This window comes from Lissotriton vulgaris, chromosome 2_1 (assembly GCF_964263255.1).
Source record: "Lissotriton vulgaris chromosome 2_1, aLisVul1.2, whole genome shotgun sequence".
In the NCBI taxonomy this organism is placed as follows: domain Eukaryota; kingdom Metazoa; phylum Chordata; class Amphibia; order Caudata; family Salamandridae; genus Lissotriton; species Lissotriton vulgaris.
This window is the reverse complement of record NC_141687.1, coordinates 995,985,338-996,008,562: the sequence shown is the minus strand read 5'-3', so window position 1 is coordinate 996,008,562 and position 23,225 is coordinate 995,985,338. Positions and strand designations below refer to the sequence as shown.

Here is a 23,225-nt window from a genome sequence, read left to right as displayed (position 1 = left end):
CATCTGTGCGTGCAACAACGCCTGAATTATAGCAGTTGGGGTTTCACAGGGATCAAAATATTAAAATAACCTCAAGGTTACCCACCACTTAAGATAATATTTAATAATGGGGATCCTAGGTAAGGTTAAAAGCTTAGGAGGATGTGATAAGAGATAGTGACGATCTCCCATAGCCTAGGTCTACATGTGTCAACCATCTGCAAGGGTGCCCACAGAGTCAAAATGGTTTTCTTCAGGACCAAGGTGTCCTTGTTAGTAATGATTCACTCCTAGTTAATGCCCACATGCATGCTAAGAAATGCTGTACAGGTATAACCGTTCGTAACTTATGATCTTCCTTATCACTCTGTGTGATTATCTGTAGTAAATAAAGTGATAGATGCATCGTACAGATAATTTTGTATCTCTTTGTAATGTTGAATTCAGGCATAGCCAGTGTGATGTGCGTGCGCCATCACACTCCATCATCATCATCATCATCTGCATCATCGAAGGAATCAGATGCTTCACTGTTCAACAAAGCTAGCAACATAACATATTATGTGTAAATATTCCAAAATAGCCAGAACAGTTCTCCAGAGAATTAAAAAGAGGAGTTAATTACTCTTTAATTACTCTGCGCACAGACTTTGTATATTTATTTCCATTTTGTATACCTTTCAGTTCCCACAGGTGTAAAAATTGGGAAAGAAACAGTCTGCTCTAAGTAACCTGACCATAAAGGATGTTAGAAAGTAATGGGTGAAGAGAGAGCTTAGGTCAGTGTTCTTCATCACACCCCCTTTTTCTGTCAGGGCTTAAAGTGGAACCAAGTTTAAAGAATTTGGCTTTGAAATGTTTCCTGAACAGGTTGTGGTTTCATTCAGCTCTTAGTTTTGGATTCAGGTAATTCCAATGCCTGAAGTCCTAGATGCCTAAGTGCAAGGTAATGCCTCTTTTTGCATGTTCACCCCCACATTTTAGGATTGATACTGCTGGTTTTTCAACTCAAGAGTGCACAGAGGCCTGCTAACCAGATCTGCGGGCCAATGTTCTAACCCTTTACAAAGTGTATGTCAAATTGGCTATCCCCAATAGTCAAGTATTAATTTACTTAAAAGTCCCTAGTATATGGTACCTAGGGTACTAAGGGCATGTAAGGCAGAGTGTCCACTCAGGGCTGCAGCACTGACTGTGCCACCTGAGTGCGACAAGGTACAAAATGGAACTGGAAGGGCAGTATTTACACCCCAAGTTCGACTTTTGCCATTCAGACCAATGGCAACGCCACCACTTCCCCATACACAGCCTAGAGAGCTCTAAGGCAGGGAGCTGAATAATGTTAAGTGGAACGTGTATGCTTATATATGTCCTTGCAGCAAAACCCCTCAAATTGTCATTTTGCTTTGGAAAAGGTAGTAGCCTCATTGGCTAACCCACGGTTACTGGCTGGCCCCCCAGCCTTGATAGCGTCTTGAGTGGGACTACCTAACTAGGTACTGTAAGGTATCAAATTAATCATGGCATTAAACCCGACCTGAAGACCTGATGACCTGATGCAGAGGTCGAATTTAAGGTCATTTTTAAAGTAAGGCAACTTTAAAGAAGCTGCCACTCTGTACCCCTGTGGTACTGTAGCCGAACATTGGGCTATGACCCACAGACCGCTTTCTGTCCGCCTGGGGAGTAGTGTGAATGACTCTCAGGCTTATTAGCAAACACAGCCTGCCGCAGGGTGAGGTGTTACCTCCTCTTCGCAGAAAGCCCCTTGGGGTATTAGCAAAAAAGGCAAACTTCAAACACGAAGCCGCCTTTGATGGGCAAATGGCAATAACGCTCACAAGGGGCTGCCGTTTGTTCCCATAGACTAGCTGGACACAGGGCCAGAGAGGGAAAACCTGTTCCCAAACTGGTTTTCAGATGCTTGCAGTCCCCAGGTAGCCACACCTCTAGGGGGGACTACTGAGCTCCTAACATCCAAGAAAGGGGCTTGACATCTTAAGAGTGGTCCGAAAGATGCACTCTGGGGTTGCCATTTGTCAAATATAGCTAGAAAGTGATCATCAAGAGGGCGGGGACATAGTAGCAATTTGGCTAGTGGCTGTATGGTACCCTCTGGGCCCTTATACGGGCTAAATAGGGCACCCCTCACACACTGGACTCTTAGATCACGCTGGGTTTGGAAAGAGGACCATAGAAGGATTGCTCTGCTGCCCTTGAAACTGCACAGAGAGGCTGCACCGTCTGCTGAACTGAACCTGCTGCACTTTCAGCTAGTGAAGTTTGGACTGTGCCTGTGGCTTCTAGCTGAGGGAACCCCAGACCCAAGACGCATCTCAAAGGATCAATCTGTTGATCTGCTGGAAACAGCTATAGGGACAAAAGAGCTGAAGAAGCCCAAACCGGAAAGTTGCTAGCCAGCTGATAAGATTTACTGCTAGCTGCGGCTGGGCACCTCAAGAGACCAATCCTTGATGACCAAAAGTTGCACCAGAGTCTGCCGGACCCTGGAGTGCCGCCAGAATTCAGATTGGACGCCCAAGAGGGCACTAGCCGCCAATAGAGGATTTGTTTCCAACCGCTGTATCTTGAGATCAGAAGCCCAGCTTCTGCTGTCCTTCTGTCCCCAGAAAGAGGACTTCGTGTGACCCTGACCTCTGTGTAACAAGTCCCACCATATGATCTGTGGACCGAGGAACCACCACAAAGAGTTCTCCCATTGAATGCACTGCAACCGGAGCATCTTTGAGCATCAGGACCACTCCAAGTGTATGGTGGTCATACTGTAGAGGCTGGAACTGGACTGCAAAATGCACTAGTGACCAGGTAACTGTCCAAATCCACCTCATCCACCCCCCAGACCATCATCTTGTCAGATCTGGTCACCCAAGCCAGACTGGAGTAGTCAAACTAACTTTCACAAACTTTTGAAAAGTTTACAAACCTTTAGTTGACCAATGCGTGTTTGCGGTTGAAATTAAAAAAGATCAAATCTTTGAAAAATCATAACTCTAGAACTCTCCGGTTGATGATGCTCATTGAGGACTCTAAAATGTATAAAATATAATCTATATACATCGGTGTTGTGTTTCTTTCATGTTGTGTGGCTTTCCTATTTCGTTGTTTGGTACTGTTAAATGCTTTACACTAAGTTCCTTTGTTCAAGCCTTGCTACTCGAGAGCCAAAGCTACCATGGTTGAGCTTAAGGTTATTGAAACAAGCTTCATTGGACTCAACAAAGGTTTTGCGATTGTGTTCCATGTTAAGGATGCTAGTCCTATGATATAATACACCCAGATCCTCACACTAAGGATCTACCTTTGTATTTCTGCCTATGATTGAAAGTTGGTTAATTAGGTGGGAGGTTGATGAACAGAGATTCCTGCTAGAAACCAAGAGAGAGGCATACGAATATCCGTTGTGCGCTCTAGTAAGCTTGGTCAACCTTGCCTAAGGGTTTAAACCTGATCTTTGTGTCAACCAAAAGCCAGTGTGGTACGTGTGGGTCTAATTTAAAGTGGGCAGGTTTGCTGAGGTTCAGGTACATTCTAGCCACATGAATTTGAAAGTGCTCAAGCCTAGCAAAATGTTTTTGAGAGAGTAGAGCACATCTTTTCAGGCAATTCAGTTTGCAGTCCTGCATTACAGTTGTCTCTTCACTCATTAATTTACACAGTAAAAACAACCCAGGTGTGGAAGACATTTCGAAACAATTGAGTAACCAGGGAAAATGGCTCAATAAAAACGCGACAAAAAGAGGAAACAAGCAGGGGTTGTAGAAACATTGAAATAATTAAAAAAATCTTTAAAAAATAAAAAACTGACTATATAGACGATTTGGTAACAATCTTTGGCAATTATTCCCATTAATTAAAGGTACAGATTTCAAACTTAAGAGTAGTATTATTCTCCTGCCTGCACGAGAACTGCAGAATTACGATTGTATTGCACTGACAACGTTTTTAATGTTTTATGACGCTATAGGCATACAATAAGACATTTTTTTCATCACAAGAGTAGCAACAGTACTATGAAAATATAAATACATTTTCTAGGTACCTTCCATTGTGTTAGTAAGCATGCTGGCATTGCTTAGAGCTCTTTGCCTTAGAGTAGGATCTTCCAGCAAATCCAAGGAAATTTGGTATGAGCTTGATCTTCTCTTTCTCATCTCTGTTTCTGTAGTGGTGCCCTTCAAATGAAAAATGTTAAAAAGATAAAAACCTTCAGTAGTAGAAGAATCGGCAAATGAAATAAACACCAAATCATGGATGTATGCTTTACTGTTTTAAACAATTTCTTGTGTTTTTACACATATATGATTATGTTCTCATTTTTTGGTGTAACATTTTAATAAGAGTGGGAGAACCCACATGAGAGAAAACGAGGGAGAGAAAAAAGAGGAACAGAATTAGAGAGGGGTGAAAGAAAAGGGAGAAAGATGTTAATGTTAATAATTGGATAAAGTGTGCAAATAAGTATTCTTGGCGCCAGTGTTTAAAATTGAGGACACAAAACAGAGGCAGGGAAAACGAGTTTTATACAGAGGAGCAAAAAAAGGCAAGTTTTCAGTTGTTTTGTAAACCTTAGAAAATCTGTTTGAGCTCTGAGATGGTCAGGACATAAGTTCCACCACTTGCAGATGGACTAGGAGAAACTTCTTCCTCCCCAATGTGCTTTTTTGATTCCCCGAAGGTTTACCTGTCTTGCCGCAGGGACCAAGCGGCACATGCCATTTAAAGATTTTTTGAAAAAAGAGAGGACCGGCCTGGTGCAGGGCCTTATGGGCCTGACATTAGGCCTTGAACATGATTCGTGGCCTAATTGATAACCAGTGCATCAGGTTTGCAAGACTGAACACAATTTAGGAATGATCATCAGTAAAGGGACTGCTGTGTTGTGAAGAATTTTGGAATTTATGTTGTACACAAATTTGGGAGGCTATATATAAGACGTTGCAGTAATCTAATTCAGACACAATAGGGCAATTTTAACTGTTTTTCTTAGCTCCATTGGGAGAAAGGGAAGTTTTTTTTAACATATTCTCAGGGTTAGAAAACAGAAAGATGTAACTTGATTGTCATTGAATGCTAACTTAGAGTCAAAGATGACCTCCAGGTTTCTTGCTTTCTGCACAGGCAGTGGGAGGGGCCTAAGATTAGAGGGCCACCAAGTGGTGTTCCAGTAAGAGGTGTCATTGCCAAAGAGTAACACCTGAGTTTAGCTTTGAACAATTCTTCCGCATCCAGTCAGCGATGCTACTCATACAGATATTGAATTGTTTGAGAAAGAGTAAGAGGAAGAGTGAAAGAGTGAACAATAGAAAGCAAAATAGTGAGATAAAGCGAAAAAGAAAAACCAAATGAATGAACAACATCAAAGTACTGGGCCGGACGGGCAGTAGCGGGCACCAGAAGTTTCCTCGGTGGACTGGAGATGTGGGGGACTTGTTTTGTGACCATGGGGGCAGGTTTTGTCACTGGGGGCCAATTTTGCAGCAGTGCTGCAATATCGGACCACTTTAACAAAAGCGGGAGCAGTTCTTCTTACTAGCACCCCCCAAACCCCTACCACCCCGCAACCAGGGCCAGTCGAGCAGCAATCTGCCAGGGCTGGTTGCTGTTCCCAGTCTGGCACTGTAAAAGTGACATCTATATATTTGCCACCTGTCCCACGCCCCTTCTTCAGTGCTCTGCATTACAGGTCCCTACATTTAACCTGTCCAATGTATGATTACAAAGACCTGTACTCCTCATTGAGAGGCAAGCCCCAGATAGCTTATGGATCACTTACCCACAAAATTCAAATATACCAAAATATTATGAAATAACATATCAATAGTTTACCTACACTGCAATCTGTGAGATACATAATATAGTTTTGGGGATGTAGATGCGTCATGCACTAGTGGGTGGTCCCGCAAACCCCTGTTTTGTTTTATCTATCGGACATATCCTGTCCTAACACAGCAATATACACTACGTTCATGTATTTTAGGTTTCATAAGTACACACATGTAAGACTGATCAAACTCCACTTCCCAATGAACTAATAAATGGTACTACACTAGGGAAGTCCTTAGAGGTATGGTGCCTGCTCTGACCATTCATCTGTTGGTGAAAATCCTTCTACTGCAAGGAGCCTGTGTTTCCTGATCCCTTTGCTGCTGTCGAATGTGAGATGCACAAGGGATCATTAGTAATTTCCCAATATGCCACCTTTAATAATAATGTTTTGAACACAGATTTTACCTTTAAATGCACATTCATAAATACAAGGGAGAATGTTTTTTTTTTTTTAAATGAACAGTCGCCCAAGAAAAAACAGAGTTAAAACGTAGGGTTGCAAACCCGTCATTAGTCTCAAATATTTGGCTTGATACCTTTCGTATATTGTGGGATACGTATACGAAGCGACTACTAATAAGACAGTGAAAATGAGTTTTGAATGAATAAGACTGATACGATTTTAAACTCTGTTCTGTTTTATTTTATTCTGCTCATTAAATACATTTAAGATATAGCAGATCTGAGATTTGCTTTACTTGGAAGCATGTATGGAATATTCGAGAGCCCCACGCCATATTAGAGGACTCTGATAAGAATATTTGAGAACAACGTCATTACTAGCAAACGTCAAGTCATGCAGATGCCTTCATAAGCCTGGGGTGTGTTTGCAATGAAATGAGGTATAAAGGGTTAAAGAGACAATATGCATAACCTTGTCGACCCTTTAACATTGTGCGACATCTTTGAAAGAAAGTTAGCTTCTTGGAGACAGGCAGCAACAAAGGAATCCGCTGCTGCGAAGGTTTTTCCTTACTTGAAAAGAATTTAAGAGGCAGGCTGGAGAATGAAGTATTCATCACCTTTAGGGAAGTCTTTTTCGCTTATACAAAGTGGAGGAATTAGTCACCAGTGTTATAAAAAAGGCAAAGCCACCGCGAATAGTAACACGAAAACCCCCTCATTAATCTGTTTTAAGCTAGGAAGCTATCAATACACTGACGTACAGTAATTGCACTACTGGTGGGAGTCAGGCGAAGGCCCACTCCAAAGTCAATGGCCACAATGGTCCTTTTCTTTACATCAGTACCACGTTATTTAGAAATCCATATTATCCGTCTAGCTATGCATACCGTGGAGTGTTCTTTCATATTACCATTCGAGCATTGGTATATAAAGCGTATGATCTTACACACTAAGATGCTGGGGTACATTTAATTCTATGTTTGTACACGAGGAGAGGTTGCGCTACATGAATGGACCTGGGACTGGGATGAACATCCTTTGCATTAGCCTGTGGTCCCCAGACTGAGGAAGAATCGAATGAACAATGGTGCACTATGATGATAACAAATATCCGGTCCCATGGCTTAGAGTAACCAATGCAGAAGTCACACAACGCAAAATAGTGGACTGGGGGTAGGTAGGGGATTCTGGTACTTTCAGTTCTTTCTCTCAATCCTGGTTGTGAAGGCCGGTATGGCCGGAAGCATGGTCCGGCCAACAAAGTAGGCATTCCCAATCAGTTCGTAAAAAGACAAATCACGAATGATAGAGTGCGGAAATATTTACATTCATCCTAGGTCTGCATCATGGGTAATCTATATGAATTCAAAAAAAGATGGAATATTTGCATACATGTGCAGGAGCCTTAGTACATTTTTAAATGTATACAATTTCACACTGAAATGAATGTATAACAATAAGCCAGCCTATAGGAGGCAACATTGGCTGAACAAAGAAGGAAGGACACCAGGCCCATCACTCGCTCCCTCTGACTGTGTAGCATGGCCAGGAACCTTCCATACATAAAGGAGGATAACCTGCTGTGGAAATCAAGCTAAAGGGACCCCAAGCTGATTTAACCCTTTGCTCCTTCCTCATATGATAGGGCTGATAGGGTACCTCCTAATTATTTCAATATTACTAACCTAATCATATTTGAATGACTTCAATGGGGTCGGTGCTCTTTAATTGTAAGACTTGGCTGCCTCGCGATGCTTTTCTCTGGGCATTTTAGCTTCTACAGGGCAAACTAACACCCAACAGAGAAACATAAAATGTTACAATTACACCAATCCACCTTGACCTTGGTCAGTAGGTGTTCCTTGTACATGTAACTCTATACCAATAGAATACATTGGATACAACTCCTTGAACCCTGAAGCACACAAAACATCCGCAAGCCACATAACGGGCTCAGGATTTGCACCCTCAAAAGCACATTCGTATCAAGCCATGCTCAAACCTCTAGCTACATCAACAGTATCCATCAGACACAAAACCTGCACTATATCACGTGCACAACACAACTCCACCTCCAAGGTTTAGCCACATCGGTGGTACTTCCTTATTAGGTAAAAAAAATAATTTGGGAAAATTGTGCGTTTGTGGCAATTTCATTCTATTATCATTCATTGTATATTTTATTTTATTAGCATTACTTTCCACCAGCCTCCCTGGATATCAAGATTACATCATATGCGTCCTCCCGAGTATCATTATCTCAGGGAAAGTATGGGTTATACAGATACTTCCTTAATGTGATCTGGAAAAACGAGTTGCCCACAGACCCTGTTCTGCATTAAGGGGCAGGTTCTTGCAAGTCTCAAAGGAGCCGAGTAAGTTTTGAATGCAGCCTGCTTTATTTTTTTGAGAATTCTCTGTTTTTCTGTTTATTTAAGTCTAATATACCTTTTTGATTGATTGATAACAGGTTATTTAAAAATATATTTATATTTAAAAATGTTGCTGCCTTTAAAGGTCAATTTTACATTTGAAATTCATTCCAAACTGGAATTGTATACATTTAAAAAATGTTTTCTGGAATCAAGCAAATGGTAAGAGATATCCAACTGTTTATACAAATCAGAGATGATTCTGCTCCTGTTACATCTCACACTCTCTCCTCCATGGTTGGTTGGGACCGGCACAGTTAGCAAGAGGATACTGCAGGCAGGGTAATTCTCCAACCAGCTGGAATGGAGTGAGGGCAAGAACGGCAGGTGGCTCTTTGGGGTTCATATTTATCTGGGATATGTAGATATGCGTGTGTCAAAATAGCAGTAAGGGTGAAAATCAACATGACATCAGGCCTTATTAATGAGAACTGTGGAATATTTGAAGGCTTTTATTTGAGGCAAAACTAGTGAAACAGGTCAAAGTAGACTATTCAGGACTGGGAGGTCATGTAGGTATGGAAGATATAGAAAAAGGTGATGATCGTTGCAGCTTCAGACCTTCTTTCAGGCATGGGAGGTGGGCTGGAATATGGAGTGAGTGGTATAATGCACAGCACCCAGCATCTTGACCAAAAAAGTCAGCCTTAAACTGGCGACAACGAGGACAATGTTTGCTTTTTGAATAGTCGTTTGAAGAATGAGCTACTTTTCACGTGAAAAGTTTTTCATTTGCTTAGAAGTAGTAAAAATATGAAAACATTGAGCTCTTCGGAACTTTCGGCTGGAGTCATTTTGAAGAAGGCACCATGCCTGCACTATATTGAACCACCTCACTTTGTACCAAGTAACAAATCTAGCAAAGATCACCTCTGGCAGAAGCAGTCCAACAGGAGATGTTGGACCAGAAGGACCACCAAGCAAGGACACCACTCCGTTGCAGTCCACCGTGCTGTGCATCTTCCCGTTCACTGGAAGTACTGGCAGGATCCGGGATGTCTTACTGGCCTGGCTCATGGTGCTGTTACGTCGTTCTTTATATCTGTGTGGTACAAAAAGAGAGCCCCTTCTGCTTTCGTTATCCTCAAAAGTGCTGTGCTCGTCATCAGCAAAGTCGTTTTCAGAACCAAAGTCCCTTGCTCGGCCTCTGAAACTGAACAGGCTGGCTCTACTGTTGCGACGAGGTGAAAACAGGGACCCACGGATGCTCAGCAAAGACTGTGAAACAGAAAAAAAGCAGAAGGTTAGGAGGAAACACAGAAAAGAGATGACTCGCAAATATTGGATAGCAATTTCAATAAAAGGATTCTTTCACACGCATGCACACACACACACACACACACACACACACAAATATAGACAAAAAAATGCAATGGAAATCCCTAGTAAAGATAGAAAAGTTGGTATATGACGGTAGACATGCTGGTACATATACAGTTTCCTATTTCCTCAACCGTGGTCTTAATATGCCTCAATAGTTCCAGCAAAGTGCTGTCAGTGGTGGATTCTAAGTTGTCAGTACCAAAATCAGCGCCTTCCTCCTACAAAAATCGAGTTCACCATCGCAGGTCCGTCTTGAACTGGGCCTATTGGATCATCACGGCGTTGAGACCAGCGCATTTATAAAGTTCTGCAATAGACTGTGCCATTCAAGGGAGGACTCCCTGGAGGCAAAACTTTGGCGAGAAATAGCGAAATGCCAGTCCAGCCTGATTCATCGTCATCACCTGGATCACAGTTTAAAACTACTAGGAGTCAAATAATTCTAGGAAACAAACCCTTCCCAGCAGGTGTTTAAGGATGTTATTAAGAAGAGCGTCCGACTGTGGTCATTTCATTCAGACAGGACAATTCTGTCAAAAAGGAAACATGCTTGGGCAGTAATCACAAATTTCAAACCAGGAGTTGAGTTGCCTCACTTATGCAGCACTTTTTCATAAGGATGGGTGACTTGCCATTTTTAAAGAATCTGCCCGACTGGCGTCGCCCAGATAAGAACATCGAATGCAGGATGTGTGGCTATCGCTCTGAAGTAATGGAACACATAATTTGTGCATGCCCAGCTATGCTCACAGACGGCTACTACTGCGGGGCGAATGGATCAGGCTAGGTATACGAACCTGAAGTCAAGCCATACTGGCAGCTCTCAATCCTGAAAACACCAAGCTGAACATTGGGCTCACTAAATTAGTCCACAAAGCGTCAGAGCAGCTGGAAGAAATTAGCGCTGCCAAATCTCTCCCACTGCAGCAGGGCGGGAGCCACCCTGCAGAATTAACAACAGAGCCTCAAACTGCTAACATCAGCCATACTGTTCCCGGTTCTCAAGGCGAAGACAATCTGCCCACAATGCAGTCAAAGGTTTTAAATAACTTATGACTTTTGCATTCTGTTTTTAAAAACTTTTTTTACATGCTGACTATCATTTATTGACCATGCTCTAGTGGGTTCTACTCAGCGGTCCTTTTTACGATGAACTGATCAAGTTTTAATTTGTAATGGTTTTTAACCAAACAATAAAGAATATATATTTCAGTGCTGTGATTAAGCGCTTCAAAGTAACTTCTTTCCAATATTAATAAAGTATCAGACACATCTAGGATAACTTACTCGTTTAACACGAGAGACATATTTGAACACAGGACCATCATTTTATTAAACAACTTAAATGCAGATCATATATAACTTCATTATGCTGGCCACTATTTTGGCTTAGCTCCATATTGAATTATGTGCTCTTTCACCATATTGAGTGTGAGCATAATGGCATGTATCAGCTGGTTCAGAAACACATTCTTTTGCAGATGCGAAAAGTTGTTGGAGGAGTTATTGCACAAGGGACTTGGCTGGCAATTCTGTGGGAAAGCTTGTCCTTGGTTGTGAGGAACGTTTTCCTTCAGAACGTCTGTTAAGTGCCAGCGATTTTCATTGGACAATCAACATATTCATCTGAAATTCGTTTGTTCTGGCTCTGCAAAATCCAGAGAACAGATCACTTCTTCACCTATTTCAGTGGCCACAATGCAGGAGATCAGAGACTGACTTTGCTTGCTTGCCAGAGTAAAGATTAAAGGTCATAGGCCAGGGCTTTGATAGTCTTGCAGATTGGATTTTTCCCGCAGGAACCTGAAATGTGGCAGACAAAACCTTCTAATCCCAAAGAGTAGCGGGACTGGGTGTCCAAAGAGGTGCCATCACCTCTCTCAAGTAAGTGTTGGCTCTTGACACCAACAGGGAACAGCGCAAATTGGACCCAAAAAAGAACTACGTAAGGACTCCAGGGAAGATGTAAATTAATAATACTGTACTGACAAGTGAAAATTCTGAACATCTTTCCTGTGCAAAAGCATGGCAGCAAAAGACATCAGGGTAGTTAATGATCCATATCCTTCTTAGATGTGGCATGCATCATCTGGGCAAGATGCTGCTTAACTTCATACAGGGATAGTAGGAAAATAAACAATTTGTGTCAAATGTGTACGTTGACCTTAGAAGGAGCATTAGAACTCCTAAGCATTGTGACAGGTTACATCGGTCTGGGTCTGGCATATCCAGTATATCACCTTTAACAGGGAGCCTTCATAACGCGTCCCTTTTCAATAGGAAGCATTTGTTGAAATCGCCTTTAAAGGAAGAAAGTAACAGTAGTCACATGTTCCTGATTAAAACTATACAGGTACTTCTACGCTAAATGGGTGCTTCCTGTATTAAATACTTACTGGTAAACCCTCCTGTAAAAATAAAAGAGATTGTTGGAGCCAACAGACTTGGTGAATTCTGTGTGTATATCAGGTGTAGTTCTTTTATGATCCTTTCTTTGTTTTTCTCACTCTCTTGACTCTCTTAAGATCTACCGGTCACTTTTCCCGCCATTCTCATCACATTAAATCCCCCAATTTCTGCTTACATAGTTTTCTCTATCCCTTCAGTTTGCCTACCTTCCTTCTCCTCATTACACCTCTTTATCAACCTCTTGTCAGTAATGAGAACCACTCTTGAGCACGGCAAATGGCTCATATCATCTTCTGTGAATCTAGCATCTCTCCTTTTCCATCTTCCCCACAATCTTTACTGCACAGGGGTTGTGGTGCCTCATCCCACAGTGATTCATGTTTCAAGCAATCATTGAGCAGCTCTAGCGGTGAATACCGGTGCATTTTCACAAGTGACCCGCAAATCTTAATTGTCCAAACCTTTTGGAATATTTCCTATATGTAATACTTGATGGTACCTTATTTTATTTCTCCGCAAAGGTATACCCGTCCTGTGTATCTCAAACTGAGCTCCAATCCAGCATGTTTAAACAGTATGTACACCAGCATACTTTTCTTAAAATATGTTCTCTGGAGTGTTTTCAAATTTTGTAGTGCCTCATAGCGTCTTTCTATGATGTGTGATATTATTAATTATTAGTAAATAATAATTTGTTTTGAATGTATACTTCAAATATTCAAGAGGTAATACTAAACTAACCTTTTACAAGCTTATTTTTGGCCATGCATTTGTACTGAAAATGTCTTTCATTCGAAGCTCTGAGGCTGGCTGTGCATGGCCAATGTGTTGGAGTAGCATTGGAGCAGTAATATTATTAGATCTCACAGCGGCTTTTGACACTGTCGTCCATCACCCTTAGATGGATGTGCAGCATACATGGGGTTTCTGATGGTGCAACTGGCTATAACTCTGAAACCAGGTGCAGTGTGTCTCCTCCGCTTTTATATGAGACAGTCGAACTGAAAGCAGTGCACATAAAAAGTAACTTAAATCACTGTATAGCACTTGTGGTAGGTGAGTGGTATGGATGCCTGATGTAGATACTAACTACAAAACGGTAACTACTCAGCAAAGTAGAGATAGCTATTGAAAATACACTACTTTTTAGGGCTCCAGCATTGAAGTGAAGGTTTATGTAAGCATTCTGTGGTGTTTCAACTTAGAATACTCTTAGAGTTGGAATGTTTCTGAACTCTATGCTGTGGGTATTCTACGAGCGCGGGCGGGGTAGAGTGAACGTTATTTGCCAGCTGTGGTTGTTTAAGTTGTCTTAAGAGAATGAACTTCTTCTCAATAAATGAATCCGCGTTTGACAGTTACTTCATAATTTGGCGACGATCGGGATTTTGAAAAGACAGCGCTCACTTCTAAAGGTATTCTATTTCATGTTTACTCCGTGTATTGATAGCACCAGCGGCTGTTTTAAGTCTAAATGTTCTCTAATGGCACCAGACCCCGTTTTGTTTTAAAGAAAGAATGCGTTTCTGTGCTGTGTGGAACTTTGTTTGGAGACTGTATTCTGTTTTTACACAGAAGTGTATATCGATTGCACCAGCGGCTGTTGTCATTGCTTGAACTGCGGCATATATACAGGTTTGTTCCACTGACTTCCTGCCTGTTGTCAGTGCGGTTAACCTTATATTGTGGCTTTCGCAGCTCTGCAGTATTGCGTTTGTGACCCGACCAGAGTGCTGTTTCTTTCTCTGACGAGCGAAGGACATTGATGCGATTTATAACTTCCCACCGTTTTGCACTGGCTGCACGGGCTGTTTCCTTCGCGCGTATCCCTGGAATCATTTCTCTTGCATGTCACAGTGTGTTTCATGTTGAGAAGTTTACCGCATCATCACGCATTATGCGCTACGCGTATGTGCCAACATTTTCTTTTTTTGGTTCCATAGCAGCGCGTCTCATTACTTTGTGCTTGTGCTAACACTTCATTTCCTTCGTTTCCACATAAGTATGTTTCATTTTGCTGGCAAGAGAAGATCTACTTCGTATTTTATCCATTATTTCGTGACTATTACTATTGGAACTTCATAAAGCTTGACTTCATCTGGAGACACACAGACTTTGGTGACTACATTTAATATTTTAGTTTCATTACTTTGTAACATACTTTTCCATTTCAGATTTCTTACTTGTTATTATTGAACTATTACAGAAGAGTATATATTTTTTATTATACTTATTGCTTAAAATGTATTTTAGCATTCATTGTATTCTCTATTCCCACGGTTTTGAATCATGTCTAACATTGTTGCACCTCCACATTTTTTGCCGGTGGCCGGTGAACCCAAAATGGAATGGGACTTATGGTATCTAATATTCCTGGCCTATGTTGATGGTTTAGAAGAAGAAGAAACTGTTTAAGGGGAGCAGGTCTAAAAGAATTGGCGAATTTACCACCTATGGAAGGTTCTGGGGATACTAAAGTTTTTGATATTTATATTCAACAAATGTGTATTAGATTTGGCAGGAAAATTAACACTGTCATGGAAAGGTTTAAATTCTATTCTCGTGCACAAAAAGAGGATGAGTCTATTGAGGGCTATGTAGTAAGCATGAGCGAATTTTGCGGATCTCGCGTTCGCGAATTTTGCGGATTTGCGGATTCGCAATCCGCAAAATCCGCGAATTCCCGCGAATTTGCGGATTTTTTTTTTTTTGTGTTCGCCCGTGTTTCTGCCAGTTCGCGAGGGTTTTTACAATTTCGCAATTTGCGAACTTACCTGTCGGGTCGCAAGTTTTGCGAACTTGTTGTTTCTACGTGTCCAACCTGTTTGGGACACTCTTCTTCATCACTGCCACTCTCTGTCACCACTGCCACTCTCTGACTACTCATGCCACCCTCTGGCCCACCCATGCCACCCTCTGTTTCATCACCACACCCTCTGGTTGTCCAGTGTACATTATTTTCGGCAAAGCAAAGCACACCTTCCCTGCCTCAAGTGACCTGAATTAATTTGGGGCTGATTAATGTGTCACAGAATATTTTTTTAGCTGGCACCTGCTTCCTTAGTGCGCCCTGATTAGTGATCTTTTGCACTTGCTAAGTGCTTTCATTGTTGCAAAATTAGTTACAACACCTGCCCTGCCCCAACTGACAATAATGAATTAGGGGCTGATTAATGGATTTTAACTTCCAGCCTGGCTCCTGCTTGTCTCCCTTAGCTGTAATTCATGACCTTTGTGGCATATGTGTAACTATTCTGAGGTTCAGAGCAGGGTCACATAATAGTTTCAACTGGCAACTGAACTCTGGAGGGGCCCCTCAGGAAGCACTACAGGAAATGGCTACTAATGATGTGCCTGAACTTTTGAACCTGGTAAGTAGTTACTTTCAGTTTTGCTTAGATCGTATTTCTGCAATTTCGCACTTATTCGCGGGGCGCGAACTCACGCGAACAGTGCGAGCAGTGCGAGCAAAATCCGCTGCTCGCGGATTTGCGGATTTTGCAGGAAATTCGCAAATCTCGCGGATTGCGGATTTCCCGAAAATCCGCAAAATCCGCGAGCGGAACGGATTTTCCGCCCATGCCTACTATGTAGCCGTTTTACGCACATTAGCAGGATCTTGTGCCTTTCAAACTATTAATTTCAAACAAGTTTTAAGGGATCACATAATGATGAAAACTAAAAGCAAGAAAATTCAAGAAAGGTTATGGATGGGTACTGAATCATCTCTAAGTGCTGTAGTAAATAGTGCTAAAGGTATCGAGCAATCTGAGAAGTTTGTTAATGAAATTAGAGTACAGGTTATTAAAATTAATGAGGCTGTCCCTGAAGTGTCTGTAGTAAAGGACCAATCTACTTCCAAAAAATGTTCTCTTTCCTTTCTAAGAAAGACAATGTGGGAAAGGATAACAAATTCTTTGGGGAAAAAATCCCAAATTGTTTGTTATAGGTGCGTGGTCTTGACCCCGTTGGGAGCTACAGAGGGTGTCCTGCCTGGAACAAGATTTGTATGTAATGCAAGAAAACCGGACATTTTAGCAAAGTTTACACGTCTTCTCAAAAAATTGTTTCAGGACAGATGCAGAGAGTGAAACCTCTTTCAGATGTCAATAGTCTTTTGTGTGTCGGTAATACAAATTGCAAAAGTTTCCCTAATGGAAAAGTGTTAATTAATGGTATAGAAGTGTCTATGTTAGTGGATTCATGTGCTTGGTATAGTAATATTGGCAAAGATGTTTTTGATGATTTTTCCACCTGATATTCAGCCTGGCGGTTACTCTGGTCACAAGATTTACCTTGATGGGTCAGACTTAGAATGTAAAGGTAGAGGAACCAGAGGAAAAGTGTATGCAGCCATTAAATGAGTAAATGAGTATCTATACTTAGCTGGCCTCATCAACGAGAAATGGGTATAAAGTTAGATCCCAATGCTTTGCCACCTGTTTACGTAGTGTCATCCAACATTGAGGAACTTACTACTAAAATAAAAGACAGTTCAGTTTTCCTTCTCTCTTCAATGATTGTCTAGGGAAATGTGCAGATTTTAAACATAAAATTATTCTCAAAGGGGGCGCAGTTCCTGTCGGACACAGGGTAAGAAATGTACCATCAGCGTATTGTGATAAACTTAAGGGAATATTAACTGATTTAGTTTCTAAGAACATCATTGAGCCCATAGAATCTTCCCCATGGGTTTCTCCTGTCTTTTTATCCCTTAAGAGTAATGGCGATCTTCGTTTCTGTGTAGATCTTTGCAGTCTTAATAAAGAAATATGGATTGACAGACATCCCTTACCCCACATACATGAGTTAATTTCCACGCTTCCAGGTGCCTGTGTTTTCTCAACAGTAGATTAAGCCAGTGCCTATCACCAGGTAGTTCTACATGAGGAATCTACATTTTTGACAGCTTTTGTTATGCCTGAGGTTATGTTTCAATTTTCACACGTGCCGTTTGGTTTAGCCAGCGCTGCCTCTGTATTTCAAAGACTTATGAAGGAGGTTTTGGAAGGGTGTTCTAGTGCAATTGCTTTCCAGGATGATATTTTAATTGTTGGGAAAACTAGGAGGAACATGATAAGAACTTGGATAATGTGTTAAAATGTGTACAAAATAAAGGTTTGCTTTGAAATTTTCCAAATGCAAATTTAGGCAGAGCAAAGTGGAATATTTGGGACATGAGATCTCTAGCAATGGCATAAAAACTAAGTTAAATCATGTTCAAAGTATTTCTAATGCTCCTGCTCCTACTACGAAAGAACAACTGTCTTCCTTTTTAGGCCTGACAGAATTTTATAGCAAGTTCATACATGATTATTCTTCAAAAGTGCATTCTTTAAAGAACAATATTAAAGAAAAATGTGAAATTTAGTTGGGACAAAGAACAACAATTAGCTTTTGAGCTTTTAAAAAAATACATTGTTATTGCACTATTTTTTTAGACCTTTTGAAATTGGAAGAGAATGTACTGTAGCTGTAGATGCCAGCAATGTTGGTTCAGGTGGTGTCTTAATGCAAAATAACAAAGGTGATGAATAGGTTGTCTCTTATGCATCTAGAATGTTATGTGGTGGTGAATAAAGTTATTCCACCATTGAAAAATAATTGTTGGCATGTACATGGCTGTACATCATTTTCGTCAATTCTTGTGGGGTACCACATTTTGCTTAAGAACAGACCACAAGCCTTTAATCAATATGTTAGCTGCTGGTGATGGTAGAACATTAACAGCTCGTTTCGCACAATCGGCTGCCAAATTACAGGAATATCAGTGTGTTGTTGAATTTGTTCCAGGGCATTTAAACGTACATGCTGATTGCATGTCACGACTACCTTTGTCTGCTGTTCCTGATAACGACAACAATGGTGTTGATCTTGATGTAGCGTACACCGTTGACAGAGTAATAGTGGAAATACTAATGTATTGTCAGCAGAAGTTATTTCTGAAACTGATTGGATGAATGCTATGTGTGAGGACAGTACCCTATCCAATGTTGTGAAATTTTTACAGGTGGGTTGGCCTGAAAAAAGGAAATTAACTGGTGAATTTATATGGTTTAGCAAGATCAAGGATGAGTTAATGTTTTCTCAAGGTTTTGTAACAAGAGGGGATAACATTGTTCCTCCTTTTAAAATTAGAGAAAGAATTTTGGCCATGGCTCATGAAGGCCACATGGGTATGTCCAGCACCATAAGACGAACCAGAGAATTTTATTGGTGGCCTAGTATCAAGAGTATGGTTAACAAATTGTGTCATTTTGTTCCAAGAGTGTAAATCAGTTAAACCACTTTCTGTGGATGTAACTCCCATTGAGTATGTTCAAGGTCCGTGGAGGGAACTGGGTATCAATATTTTTCTTCCTCTTGGTTTATCTCTCAACAAGGACATGTATGCTTTAGTTTTAATGGATTACTTTTCAAAATGGCCTGAGTTGAAGATTGTGGACAACAATAGTTCAACGCAGACTATTGAATTGTTGGACAAACTTTTCTTTCGTGAGGGTTTGCATGCTGAAATAATCTCTGATAATGGTCCTTAATTTGTTAGCTGGAGTTTGATTCTTTTCTTGAAAGATGTGGTGTTTTGCATAAAAGAGTGTCCAATTACAACCCACAAGCAAATGGTCAGGTAGAACGCTTCAATAGGGTGGTCAAAGAATCAATTCAGCTTGCTGTTAAAAGCGGGCTTGAATGGAAAAAGGCTTTACGTGCCACTCTGTTGTCATATCGCACTTCTCTGAATTCCGTCATGGGTCTATTTCCGTTTGAAATGTTACGAGGTAGGAAACCTGGTTCTAAGCTTTTGCCCTGGTGGCTGACGGTTAAAACTTCTAATGACTTCACTTTTGATTTATCTAAAGTCAGGGAGGGTGTCCTGAAATATCAAGAGAAAATGAAGAACAATTTCTCGCAGCATCAATACTCTGGTTCCAAAATTAAAATAGGTGATTTTGTTTGTGTCAAGTTTGGTGGTCTTTCTGGCAAAAAATAGGCCAAGAGGTCTTATCCTGTTAAAGTACTGGAAGTTTTTAGCAAAGCAGTAAGAGTTGATGGGGGAAAAGTTTGGAATTCTAGACGCATAACTTTGTGTAGATTTACAAACTCACAGTCAGTCTCTCAACCCATTGTTTCTAAATCTACTGATGATAATAATTTTGGTTCTATTTTTTTGGACAAATCTGAGAATTCTATGCCCGGTTCGAATGCTTCAGAGTCATGTTCTGAATGCATTGACAATTTACAAAGTATGGTTCCTACTATGTCTCATGATAATTCTGCTGAACCTTGTGATAATATTCCTGAATCTGAAAGACATGTGATTGAATCAAGGAAAAGCTCTTGCATTAAGCATACTCCTGTCGAAATGTAATATTTTATCCAATTTTATTTGTTAATTACTTATGTTTCTCTTTGTATTGTATTTTTTTTTGTTGTTTTTTTGTTGTAAAGGAAGAAGGTGTGTGTTGTTCCAACTTAGAATACTCTTAGAGGTGGAAGGTTTCTGTACTCTATGCTGTGGGTATTCTACGATTGCGGATGGGAAGAGTGAATGTTGTTTGCCAGCTGTGGTTGTTTAAGCTGTCTTAAGAGAATACACTTCTTCTCATCAATGAATCCGCATTTGACAGTTACTTCACATACGTTCTGTTATAACTATTTCAGCTCAGTTTAAAAAGTTTACTTCTCTGCACGAGTAATTTGCCTGAAAAATATATTTTAAAAAAAACTGCACGTGCCAATTCGCTAGTTTCCTACCTGGTGTGGAGAGCAATATTTCTTTTCGTAAGCAAGTCGGTTGGCCTCTATGGAGAAGCGGAAACTTTTTCTTTTGAAGCTGCTTTCGGATTCTGACTTGCGGAATTTTTCGTTGTCTCCCTTTTCATCACCCTCGTACTGCTCTCTCTGCCTCATTTTCTTTCTCCTGTTCCTTCTCTCTTTTGCACTCTTTGAGCTCAACTTTGATGCTTCCGAAGAACTCTCTGAGAGCCCGCCTTCTTCACTGAATTCCCTTGACTCTGCCATTGCCTCTGCTACAGCTGCAGCTACTGCCTGTCAGTGTACAAGGGAAAGACAATACATTTATGTACATTTATCAAAAATCAAATTCGCTTTCCAGTTTGCAAAATATATACACAACAGATAAATCCATTGGGTTGTCCGTCAAACAAGTGAGTGTTTCCAAAGGGAATTGCAATAAAAATCAGAACACAATAAGAATTTGTGAAAAGACAGCAAAAGGGACTTGACATCAAATGGACAAAGGTAACTTAGCATTGTTATATTATTTAACCTAGTGTACATACATATACACGTTTACTTATTAGTGAAGTTAGTTTTATCATAAAAACATAATGTTCCCTTTTTGATGACTCCCTTGCCCATAATCCAAGGGTCTTCCATATTATCAACTCAATTGATACCTGAAGCAGTTGGACTGGCAGCTGCTTTGAATTTGTTAAACTCAAATGAATGCTCGTACACCACCACTCACCTTTATTGAAAAGCTGTGCAGCATATCAGATGCACCAACTCTACTGCTCAGATACCTGCTGTGCAACTACTACGTCTGTTGGCAGGAGAGGTCATTGTACCTTAGTCCTTAATTTCAAAGGTACTTCGTAGATAGTGCTTACGTCTTTACCCCCGAATATACATGTAATAGTAACACCATAAATAAAATCAAAATGTAGGAGGCTCATGATGCAAAGCCAAAAGAATGGAACACCTTCTGTAACATACTTGAAGGGGAGTAAAATGAAACCCATGTGAAGAAGAAATTGCATATTTTATGCAGAGAATTACTAATGAGCTTCCCAGAAAGTCAGACCACTATTTGTGGGTTTGCAGACCCTGAATCAAGGCTTGCTAACATGAGATGTTGGCCCAAAAAAAACTTACATATTAAAATTACTTTGCACATGGAAACAACTCTTCTAATTATTACAAGGGCTCTTCAGTGCGATTTTACCCAACAGCACACATTTAATCCCTTAAATCCAGTTTTTCGTAAATATATATATATATTTTTAAACAAATAAACATACAAAAATTACATGCCTAAACCTTATACGCAGAAGCAAAGAGTGCAATATGCGATTTATTAATATTGCTGATGGAGGGGCCTCCTTGGAGTCATGACCTGTCCCCACACTCGACATTGTAAAAAATAGAGTATGTTACACACTGCACTTCTGCGTATTCTATTCACTACTGCAGAGGTTGCATGTTGTAATTTCTTTACACACACAAACAACTCTCCCTATAATCATGAGGCCTCTCATGGGGGCTTTATATTACCGAACAACTCTATTTACCTGCATTCTTGTTTTGTTTAAATATCGTTTGCTAAAAAAAAAGGGAAAAATGCAATGGCATAAACCATATACGCAGAGCATATTAAGCTATTTATTACCATTGCTCGGAGAGGGTAAGGGCATCATGCCTCTCGTGAGTCACAGCCCCTCCCCACCACACTCTATAATGGTCATAAATATAATATATTACAGTCCCAGTCTTTATGTTACACTGGCAGCGCTAGTGCCAGTACAGCGATATTTAAATCAAGCTTTCCATAGCAAATGCATTTTTTGATGTAATGACTTATGTGCCAATTGATGAATCTTGACAAAACTTTCGATAAAAGTTCAGCCATTTTTACTCCTTTATGGAAAGTTACATACTGATCCATCAACCAGGGCTCAGAATAAGCAGTTGGGGAGGGCGTGGGCAAAAGTGAAATTTCCCATTGTAATCCTCATAGAAAGAAACTGCTAAATGAAACTATAATTTTTTAGTTAGAACTTTGCTTAAAAAGCATGCTTTATGGTATTTGGTGTTAATCTGTTCAGCTGTGTTCTTGAAATTAACCATTAAAATGGTGATTAAGTGGGCATGACGGAGTTAAATCAAGAAATTATAACTCACACCCTCGCCATGCACTGCTATGATCTCATATATTACAACACTTCTGACAAGTTCTATGATGTCATCACTGATTACAACTTAAATTACATCACTGATGACAACACTGTGCATGACGGGGCACGAGTTTAAGTTTCTTAAATTAACTATAACTGGTGAATTTCAGTGTATTTTTTAGAGTGAAATGTTATGTTTAAACAGACATTTTCATCTAACTATAACATCACTTTAACCTTTGTTTTTATGCACATCATTTCTAGACCTCTGCCCCACTAGAAAGCACCCATGCCCTGGCAGATCACCACAAGAGTTCTGGCAGATGTGCCACTTAAACCGCAGATGCTTGCCATGTGTGGCAGAGAGCAAATTGTCACTCATGCACTTTATTTTCAGGTTGTGTGATTGTACAAGTAATGATTGAATTATCATGTAAACCTTCCTTTATGCCCACTAGGTCTTCGTGTGCACAGTATGTTGTAGGTTTTGAGTTTATCAGTATCATGTCATGCGAATAAGCTTTCACATGGCCACATCAGTAAGCCTGATGCACACAACATATTTCAGCCTTATGCGACAATGAGTATGCCCTCTTGGGCTTTATTACAAGTTAATTGGCACTAATGCACTTTACCTACAAGTTGTGTCAATGCCTACACCATGTTGGAATAACATCAACATGTCAAATTTATTTTTATGCTTTACAGAAAACAAATTGCACCTTATTTTTAATATATATATATATATATATATATATCACCCGGTCAACTGCAGTGTTCCCATTACCCTTGTTGGAGTGTTTCAACCAGTATCATGTAAATTTGCAAATGTAAGCAAACTACACCAACATTCACTTCTGACTAGACAACAACCTCAAACAACACAACAATTATCACTTTGCACTTTAACAGT

General features: G+C 40.4%; 1 protein-coding gene across 2 annotated transcripts in view; it reads right to left on the bottom strand.

The window, feature by feature from the left end:
- LOC147731524 (sodium channel protein type 2 subunit alpha-like) overlaps positions 1-23,225 on the bottom strand; it is a 662,760-nt gene that overhangs the window by 259,712 nt on the left and 379,823 nt on the right. For both annotated transcript variants that reach the window (XM_086956588.1, XM_086956587.1), the window contains 3 exons: positions 20,151-20,444; positions 9,534-9,881; positions 4,040-4,172 (listed from right to left, as the gene is read on the bottom strand). In XM_086956588.1, the coding sequence (XP_086812714.1) occupies positions 4,040-4,172; positions 9,534-9,881; positions 20,151-20,444 (775 nt within the window). The remainder of the gene's footprint in view (positions 1-4,039; positions 4,173-9,533; positions 9,882-20,150; positions 20,445-23,225) is intronic.